The sequence below is a fragment of the Calidris pugnax genome, unplaced genomic scaffold (genome assembly GCF_001431845.1).
Source record: "Calidris pugnax isolate Ruff unplaced genomic scaffold, ASM143184v1 scaffold133, whole genome shotgun sequence".
In the NCBI taxonomy this organism is placed as follows: domain Eukaryota; kingdom Metazoa; phylum Chordata; class Aves; order Charadriiformes; family Scolopacidae; genus Calidris; species Calidris pugnax.
The window spans coordinates 1,868,108-1,878,101 of NW_015090977.1; the positions used below are offsets into that span (position 1 = coordinate 1,868,108).

A 9,994-nucleotide genomic window follows, 5' to 3' on the forward strand; every position below is an offset into this window, starting at 1 on the left:
GACTTCAATTTTTTGGATCCTACCTTTCCTCCATACCCCCCAAAATGCCAAGCTGTCCATGGGATTTCCAAGATCACCATGTGATAGGGCAGGTGAAGGAGGTTGTTACAGTGATTCTTAAAAATAGTGATGAGCACATGGCAATGTCTGGCTAACGTAGGATGTAAGTGGAAAGGGCCTGCATCTGTTCTTTCTATCTCTCTGAAAGATTTTTTAAACTTCTCTCTGTACTTTTCAAGATCCTATTAATGAATGACATGGTGGTTCAGTCTCTTTCCAATCTGTCTGAAGATTTGTGTTTAATATCCTAGCTGGTGTAACTATCCTTCTGGATTCTTTCTCTGTTATCAAATCTGTTTGTTGTTTGCTCACAGCTTGCATCAGCATTCAGACCACAGCAAAAACTAAAGGAGACACATCAAAAACTTACCTTTTCTCACATCTATGGGTGTAGAAGCAATGACATCCAGAAAAGACCTCAGGGCACTCTGAACCTACAAATCAAGGTAATAGTCAAAGGCTTGTTTCATGCAGACAACAGTAGGTAATTACTAAAATAAATCACCCGCAATAATTAGTTGTATGGGCCAGCCATTCTTCTTACCACACAGAGGTGGGCCCTGTTAAATGTAGACCTTCTCTTTGTTGTGTTGTGTGTAACCAGAGGACAATTTCCTAGGGGCCCTCTGTCACTTGTAAGAAAGATGCTTGTACCAGGAGATGTATTGCTGCAAATCTCATCTTTTATGAGCTGCAGTATCAGTTTGTATGAGTCACAGGGGTAAAAAGAAGACTTAATGGAGGCCACAGGAGACCAAGAATGGCTGCCCTGGACCTTTTTAAGGGGATTTTGAGGAGAAGGAGATCCAGTGATGAGGTATGTATCAAACAACCTCAGGAGTGTCTGAGTGCTTCACAGGGCATTTAGCTTCCCAGGATGCCTGTGGAAAACACATTGCAACCCTTCCATGTGCTCCGAGGAATCAGGGCTTGGTGAGGCTGAGTGGTAGACCGCGACCTGCACCCTGACCCTAAGGGATGTCAGAGCCATTACCCATCCTTGTCCTCCACGCTGCCATGCTAGGGCAGACTGCACTATCACAACCTTCCTTTTCCTCCTGTCTGGAACAATCATAGCAGTGTGTTAATAAGGATCACCCCTAGTTACCAGTGCAACCGGTATTCTGCCACTGACATCCACTGTCCACTCTCTGAACTGAACTGCCAGCGCCTCTTTTCTCATCTTTTTCACCTGAGACTTCATAATTTCCACCTGCTCCCTTTCCTTACGTTTGTTCTTTGCCTCAGACTTCAATCTGGCCAGCCTGTAGGACATGGGAATATGGTTTAGAAAGATACCATCATAAACTTATTTAAACTAGATTAAGCCTATACCTGAAGAACAAAAGTTAAGGAAATAACTTCTTACTGAAATTCTTGCCCTTTTAGTACAAGTAGATTTTTCTCCAAATAAATACTTGATGTTTGGGGCACAAAATTACTAGTGTGACTATTGGGCTAGATATTAGTCATCTGTGCTTTCAGAGGGCAGCTCCAAGGATGTGAGAGTATTTATATACTAACGTGTATCATCTCCTGAAATCTAGTGTAACTATGAATCTGAAGAAATAACCTGAGTGTCAGATAGGTGCATGCAGAGAGAGCCTCTTGTAGAGTATACAGAAGATATTTAAGGGAAAATTGTGTACATCTCTCTTAGTTTGTAGAGTTTCAACAGTGATCAATTTAACCTTCACATTTATAATGGCATTAATCATTTATTATGTAGACATCCTTCAATTTCCTTTCAATTTCAGCAGGAACAGAGGTGCCTAATTTTGCTACACTTGATTTACCAACAACATTGCATCAGTATGCATTTGTCTCAAAGCCTGAGTACCATTTCACAGGAGCACTTCACTGGCAAAAAACAATGTCCAATGGAATTTCTGAAGCAGTCTCACACAACGAAGTCCTGACTGCCTTAAGACAGGGATAATACACCAACTTCTCTGTCATTTAAAACACACAGACTTTGCACGCTTGGACTAAAAACTACCTCCCTTTCCTCTTTCATTTTCTTTGCTTCTTAGTCACCCAGACATGTTTTTCTCAATCCTCCATTTCACACATCAAAAGAACTGAATAAAATTGATCCCACAGAACTCATCTGCTTTGGTTTTTAATTTGTTCATTTATGAAATGGAAAAAAAAAAAAAAGAAAGCCTTTAGGAAGTTCAAAATGCTTAAAGCCAGGGGATCAGTTCATATGGGGAGCACAGTTGCTGCTCACGGAGGCTGCTGGACTCTCTGCATTGAGACATCTGCCCTCTCATAACACCCTTAAAGCTGGTCAGAGTAAGGGGAACTGCTCCTCTTTTGTGCCCTAGTCCAGAAACTATATTTTAACTAAAGATTTCTGCTCCTTTCCGCCACCTGTGCTTTACATATTATGAAGATGGGCTGATTCTGTCCCTGCTCTCTTCTCTTGCTACAGGGCCATCCTAGAAATTATAAAGCAATGATATTTTCATTAATGAATAGAAAGATCTGCTTAACACATTACAGCAATACACTTTGATCGCAGTCAGTTTTATCACTAGGTACTTGCTCTTCATGGCCACTTATCACAGAGGTTTCTCAATGAATAATTTGGTTTCTTAATCAATCATGTGCATTGCACAAGTGCCCGCTGAGGCAGTTCAGCCTCCGGCACTTTGATAGCAGGGGAAGGGTAAAACAATTTCCTGCCTTCTGCCTCCTTCAGACACAGCAAAGAGAAGATATGGAGCAGGTACCAAGCTAAATGGACTAACAGATTTTTCTCCAATGTATGCTACAGACAGAAAAACAGACTATTTCTAGCTGCAGCTCTTCCTCAGGAGTGGTTTGCAAGCCGAAAGCAGAGCTAAGGCCATGCTAGGGGCTGCCAAAGTGCTCTAGTGATTAATTTGGGCAGGGCTCAGCACAAGTTCCATCGCGTGCTGCACCTGCACTGTGCTGCAGTTTTCCTTTCATTTCTATTCATTTCCATTCATTTTCATTCTAAACCATGGGGCAGCTGCATCCTCAGCCTGGCATCCCCCAGACAAAATGTTTCCCCCCTAGACAATAAAGGCAAAACAGGCTCTAACGGTGCTGGGCACCCATTTCAAACTGAGCTCATTTTGAGTATTAGACATTTCCAGGGAAGATGAGATGGCAGCAAGGGTGACTTCTCCCTGCAGAATGAAACATGTTTCCTCAGGAAGCCAGCCGCCTAACTCCCACACAAGGATGGGTGACTCAGACTGAAGGACTACCATCCCTGGACCAATAACGTCTCTGTTTCAGGTACCGAGCCATTTGGATGAGGAATTTCTCCCATCTGTTCTCCTGCGTGCCTTGCCTCCCAGTCAGGTGCCAGATAAGGAGAGACTGGAGGAAGCCAGAGAGAGCTGACTGAGGACCAGTAAGAACCTGTGGTGAAATCCTGCCTTTCTAGAAGGTAATGTCAAGGCCCGCAGGAGCTCCACTGGGGCCAGAATTTCACTCATCTTCCTTACGTGAGAGATTTTGAGCACAAACTGGCATTTCTCTTGTAATGTTTTTCTTTCCCTGTTTAGAAAGCCAGTGACTCACATTAGGAGCCTCAGTGCTACATGGTGTTGGTAAAATCCTCTGCACTGCTGTGATTTAAGAATCCTATGCAAATCCCACAATACAGCCATCACAAATATGTAAATCCTGAGCTGCTGAGAATGCAAATCCCATGATACTACTACCAGCGGATATGCAAAACCTGCTACAGCTATGGCTACATAAACCCCTGGGGCAATGCTGTCTACGGAGAGATTGATTTCTATAAGTCTTGATAGTCACTTCCTTTGCATCAGCTCTGATAGCTACAAATTGAGAACCTGTCTCCAAATGTAAACATGGACTTAACAGCCAAGGCCAAGATAACACGTCACTGGTACCCAACACTGCATTCTACAGGAAAATCCAACTTCTCCAGAAATAAGCTCTGATTCACAATGAAAGCTAAGAGTATTTTAGCAGGGAAAAGCCAAAACCAAACAAAAAAACCAACCCAAAACCCCCAGAAAATTGTATGTATTTTAATTCAATTTCTTTCGCAAAATGAAAATAAGATATGGTTCTTAACTTCCTGCATCCAGGTGTCCCCCTGTGAAGCAATATGAATGGTGAAACAGTCCCCAAAACAAAGGTCTGGCAAGGCTGTCATCCTAAACATCATCTCACAGCAGCCTGTGTTTCCCTAGACCATTTGTTTCTGGTTGTACTACTGTGTGTCTGCTTATGAAGAAAAGCCAAAAAGCTGTGCTCTTACACACTGACCATGATCAGTCAGTCAGAATTATTTTTATCTGGGGGGAAAAAGGAGGTAAGTGATTGTATGAAATTCGCTTATCACACTGCTTTAGTTGTATTCACAAAAGGCATGTTACTATGAACCATAACAGTATGTGGACTAGAAATGTAGAGAAGAAATTCAGAGCAGTAGAGAGAGATTTAACATATTCTTTTATTCATTATAATACTGGGAACTTCAATTATCTTCATTTAGAGTTTATGCACAAGACATCTCAGCATTTTACTTCCCTCATTCCTGACACTGAAACCCTGAAACCAATTTTCAAGCTGTATGTACCATTTATGCAAATAGAAGAGACAGCCAGTCAAATAGAAGTCATTATTCCACAAACACAGATATAGAATAAAGTGATCTTGTAGTGAACTAGTAATTTTGACATGATTCACAATCACCTCTGGGTCATCTATAAAAACAAATGTTCACTTCTGTATTTTTCTGAATAAAGCAATTAAAATGAAAGCATTACTGTTCACCTAATGCACTCAGATTCTAACCTTAGAACATTGTAAGACGCCACGGAAGCCTCTTCCAATATTCATTAAATATTATACTAAAGCACGCAGCCTAAAATACACCCCAGAAACAAGCAACATAAAATACAAACCAGTTTCTACTTTAAAGGGAAAAGGAATCTGAAAGGAAAGGGTAAAGTAAAAATCCTAGGAGACAGAGTTTCTATGATGTGCCAGGACAATATCGTTGTTGGTTTGGTCAAGAGAAGTCATCCTGACGGAGGTAAAGAAGATCATCTTTTTATAAAGATTGGGAGATTACAGAAAAAATGATCTGAAGAGTCCATAGCCCTTTGATACCAACACCTGTCCTAAAGAACTGCTGTCCCTAACCTAGACTGGCTTGAAAGCAGTTTGCATTCCATATATGTAATTAAGATACAGTCTAGAAAGGAACTATATACTTGTGAAGGGCAGAGTATTGCCTTAAACAGGAATAACTAGTGTTTCATTTTGTGTGACATGTTCTGGCATTCATCCTGCTTCTCAAGTTTTTACAAGAGACAACTACCATCTCTGGCACTGTACTCCACAGGGTTCATTTTGTTCGACATTTCACCAGCCAGGCTGTGGTCACACCACTCCTTTTGTGAAACAGAGACCAAGACACCAGCTCTGGTTCTTGTGAGCAGCCACACTTTCCATTCTCTCACCTCTCTGATGCTGTGCCTGGCACCTCAGCTTTTAGCTGCTCCAGAACCATCTTCATTCCTCTCAGGTATGGGCCTGGTTTTATAGAAATTCCATACTGAGGGTGATGTCTCATCAAATATTCTCCAAGAAAATTAATGGGGTTAAACTCGGTTGGTTCTTTGTCTGGTGCAAGCAGATTCTTTCTTTCCACTTCCATTAACAGGTTTTCTACTCCTGGGATTAATGTAGGTAAGAGTTTGTCAAGCAAATAGATACGAGTATCTAGTGACTCTTTGTCTTCACTGAACCACTCTTTGGACAGCCAGTCACAGGGTTCCTTCTTTTTTACCTTTTCTTCTTTCGCCTTTTGTGCATGAATCATCTTCACTTTTGTCTCCTGCAGATTCAGACACCTCTGCTGTACCTTTTCATAAAAACAGTCTTTCCACGGAGCATAATTACTAAGACATGGCAGCTTATCCTTCCTCTGCTTTTCCTTCATTTCTGTGGCAGTCATACTCTTAACTCCAAGGCTCGGGTGGTTTAGACCTGCAGTTTGGGCTGCTTCTTCTGGCCGAGCAGCCATACTTCAATCACTGTGACACAGAACAAAAGCAGCATGTTATATAGTGCCAAAAAAGTGCCCCGGTGTCCTAGCAGATGACATAGGAAGAAAATCTATTGTTAGAAATTAACTAACATTCTTTTTCTATGTTCCTTTTTTTTATTGTTGCTGCTGCTTTGTACTCTTAAATAAATACAGCCCCTTCACTTCAAAGATCAGTAAATGATTTATAAAGATTAATTATGTATCACAACAGCCCTTGGAGACAGAGCAACTAAATAAGTGTGTTCCTTTCTTACAGGAGAAGAAACTGAGACACCGAAAATAAGTGATTAATTCCAGGTCACTTAAAGACTCAGAAACCAAGCAGTGAACAGTGCTTGGAAGTCTTTTCCCCCAGTTCTAACCAGTGGATTCCTCTTACCCCTAGTATCATTTTTTTTTCTGTTTAGGTCCCATTCTGTGCCTCCAGGAAATCCAGTGGATATGAAACAAAGGAATCAAGTAATGGAAAATACCAGATGCCTGACAGCAAGATTTCTTTATCCACATGCCGCCTTCTGCTTCATTTTTTCTGTAGCTGTGAAAAACAGTCAGGAAGCTTGTCCCATAGACTACTTAATTTCAACTTTGGCAACTATTTTTTTCCCCTGGACATTTTGTTAAGGTAACGAGGATGTAGGTGTAGGGGTCAGCAGAGCTCCTACAGAAAGGGAAACTCTATACTATATACTCTGTAATTAAGCTGTTCACAAGCACTTAAATCTCGTAGATTATTCTGTAAAAGACAGACCTGCAGAGGTGCAGATATCTCCCTTTACAAATTCCCATACACAACTGTTTCCTTCTCAAAATGTTCATTCTGTGAAGTATCAGGAAGAAACTGAGTTGCTCACAAGGCACAATTTGAAAACTATTGCTGTATGTCTCCACGTGTAACTGTCTGCATCTGTAATGGGACTTGGACATACAGAATGGAGCAGAATGTTGCCTAACTACCTGATTCAAAGCATGAAAAATCACCAGCATGCTGCAAAAACCCCAGCTCAGTGTTAAACAGCAGCAAGGGAAGGGTGGTATTAACAGAGAGAGCCTAACACCTTTCCAAACTAAAGATGAAACTCCACTTTGAACTTGCTGCCACACTATCCTTTTCAAACTCTTATTTAAAAGTGCTTTTCGTTAAGGTCTTCCAGCATCCATAGCAATACCATTGCTTTTGATATGTTTTGCTCTTCATATTTAAGCATTTGTAGATGTTCTGAAGATAATTCAGCCTTCCAGGAAATGCTGAAATGTTATCTACAGCCCTCCTGGCACACATATGTAATTACTAATATGTTGACCTTCTGGTTCATAACCATTGTCTGAGTCCAAATATTGCCTGGATAGGTAGGATACCTCACAGCATTAAATTTCTCTGTCTGTTTTCTCGATGGGCTTGTTGGCATCTTCTGGTAATTCGTTTTCAAAGGTGATTACCTGCTGGGGAGTCAGATGGATTTATGGATCAAGCCGCCTGCCTGACCCCCACAGAGGGTTTTAAGAAGGTAGCTGGTTTTGCCACAGAAGGACATTAGCTGTAAAAGAGACCAGATTTATAATGGTAGAAAGGGAAACCTGTCAACCCTGTCAAATTGTTCCTTGCTTAGGTGAGTTTCTTTCAATAAGCTGTTAAACCAGACTGTTTCTGGTTCAAAGCAGGGTGTTAACCAAATGTTCTGGTCACAGTCCAAATCAGCTGGTTTTGTTGTGCCAAAATAAACTGTTCTTGCAGTTTCAAATACTTATGTTATTTTTTAACATCCTTTATGAAACCACTCTGCAGTTTCTGTGCAATGTTAAAGTGACAACTGCACTCTGCTTTATGAGGTGGCTGATTCTGAATGATGACGAATGTGTTTTCTACACTGCTCTCTACCACTTGTTAGGATGACTTTGAGGACTGGTAAATGTTTATAAAGTATCTCTATGTCTCTGAAAAAAACAAAACAAAACAAAACACAACTGAGTGCAACTGTTCTGTTTCAATCCCATGGCATTTGCATAGCTCCAAGAATGGAAGCAGGGCACAGAGAACTATGCCCACTGCTTTAAAGCAGGGCAGATAAAAGAGACTAAGAGGGTACAGAAGAACGTACAAATAGCACATAACTGTTAAAATAAGCAACAAAGGAAGCCCTGAAACTTGGAATTTGTGGAGGATTACAGGGACACACCTCAAGTTTGTATAAGACACCATTGGCTCATGAACTTCAGTGCTGATTTACATTAGTTATGAATTTTTCCCATAATATATAGAGGTCTCAGGGCCTATGACATTACCAAGTGGAGGCTTGATTGTTCAAATATAAGTAAGCATAGTGCACAGAGACAAGCTTTAGAAACACCCAGGAAATTTGAAATGTGATATAAAGTTTCCTGTAAGCCTTTGCTCAAGCTGAAGGCAAGATAAGCTTTTCATTATTTAGTAGGATGCCACTTTCCTGGCTCCTTTTCTGTGAGATAAATGTTCTTGATGGAATCCCTGCAGGTACAGAAAGATTATCGCTCCATTTTCTGTACAAAACCCAAATCTGCTCATAAATAAGACTTCTATGATTTCATTGTTATTCTGTTGGGGAATTCTGAAGGGTGGGACAGGGCCAGGAAAGACTAAAGTTTGTCTAGGTAAACATTTTGGCGATGTTTGAGTTACAGAAGTCTTTTCAAAAACAATCTCTTTGACACTCTACGGCTCAGAAATAGTTTTGCCTTTCCCAAATATGCTCACAGAAGATGTTCATCTCAACAATAACAAAGAGCCAATACCCTTTTCATATATGATCTTCTTTTCAGTACAATTAAAATTTAAAAAGACTTTTTCTTTTGCTTTATGAAGCTTTGAAGAACTGTTTTTCTTACCTTTGGAGCAGGTTTCAAAATAGATCATATTCCTCCTGCTTTCAAAGTGGCTTTGCAAATGAACAGGAATTTAATACATGCCCATCTGTTCTCAACCATTAAAAATCTTAAAGTGAATTAGGGATTTCTCAGACCTGCTGTGGAGCTGGGCTGTGAGTTTTACTCCTCTGTGTGTTTGCAGTTGCTAAGCAATAATCCCAAAGGTTGCTATGTCTCTTCCACAACTCAGAATTGCTGTAGGTTGTCTTTTAGCTTTGGCAGCCCAACAGACTCTTCTGTTCTGAACTTAGATTATTGCATCACATGGCTGAAAATAAACTAAAATAAAAAAGACTATTTATAGCAACAGACAACATTAAGGACACAAACAGAAGGAGAATCCACAGGTGCCCAGTGACAGGAGGTTTACCTTCAAATCCAAGGTTCACAAAGTCCAGAACTGTTGTGAGTCCATTACAAGCTGAACTGAGGGATGTATTAACCAGATGTGAGAACCTGAGAGATAAAAAGAAATTAATTACAAATGCAATTTAAACGTTTTCAGGCTCTCTTTTTTGTAAAGAACTGTGTCGCTTTGAAGCAGCCTTGCAGGAAAAGCACGTACAGCACCAATAAGTGATTCCGTGAGTTCATAGTGCCATTTGGTTAGACTGCCTTTAAACCTGAATCTAAAGGAATTTGATGAATCACCTTAAATAATTCCTCCTATACCCTTGAAGAACATACAACGCAGAGAAAGGAAAGGGAAAAGACAAAAATATCTATGACAGCCATTCTGCACTAATTTATACTAATGTAAATCAGGAGTCTGTTCAGTGATTTCCTTAGTGTTATGCAGGACTTCCAACTGAGAAATTTATGGCAATTTCTGCCAGGAAACGAGGTTTATCGAATGCTGTTTCTTTCTTTGTATTTTGCACTGGAAGAGCCATGATCATTGGATTGTCTACCTGCAGGAAAACTAAACTGTGACTTTATCTGTGGTATTTGTCATTGGAACAG

The 9,994-nt window shown here is 40.5% G+C and overlaps 1 protein-coding gene across 1 annotated transcript in view; it reads right to left on the reverse strand.

Moving 5' to 3' along the window:
* The window catches only part of EFCAB5 (EF-hand calcium binding domain 5), a 35,947-nt gene extending 26,459 nt beyond the window's left edge, over window positions 1–9,488 (reverse strand). The window contains exons 1-5 of the mRNA XM_014952992.1: window positions 9,402–9,488; window positions 9,127–9,310; window positions 5,544–6,119; window positions 1,169–1,325; window positions 431–494 (exon numbers count right to left, since the gene is read on the reverse strand). Of these exons, the coding sequence (XP_014808478.1) occupies window positions 431–494; window positions 1,169–1,325; window positions 5,544–6,109 (787 nt within the window). The 5' untranslated portion in view covers window positions 6,110–6,119; window positions 9,127–9,310; window positions 9,402–9,488. The remainder of the gene's footprint in view (window positions 1–430; window positions 495–1,168; window positions 1,326–5,543; window positions 6,120–9,126; window positions 9,311–9,401) is intronic.
* Between the last annotated feature and the right edge of the window lie 506 nt (window positions 9,489–9,994).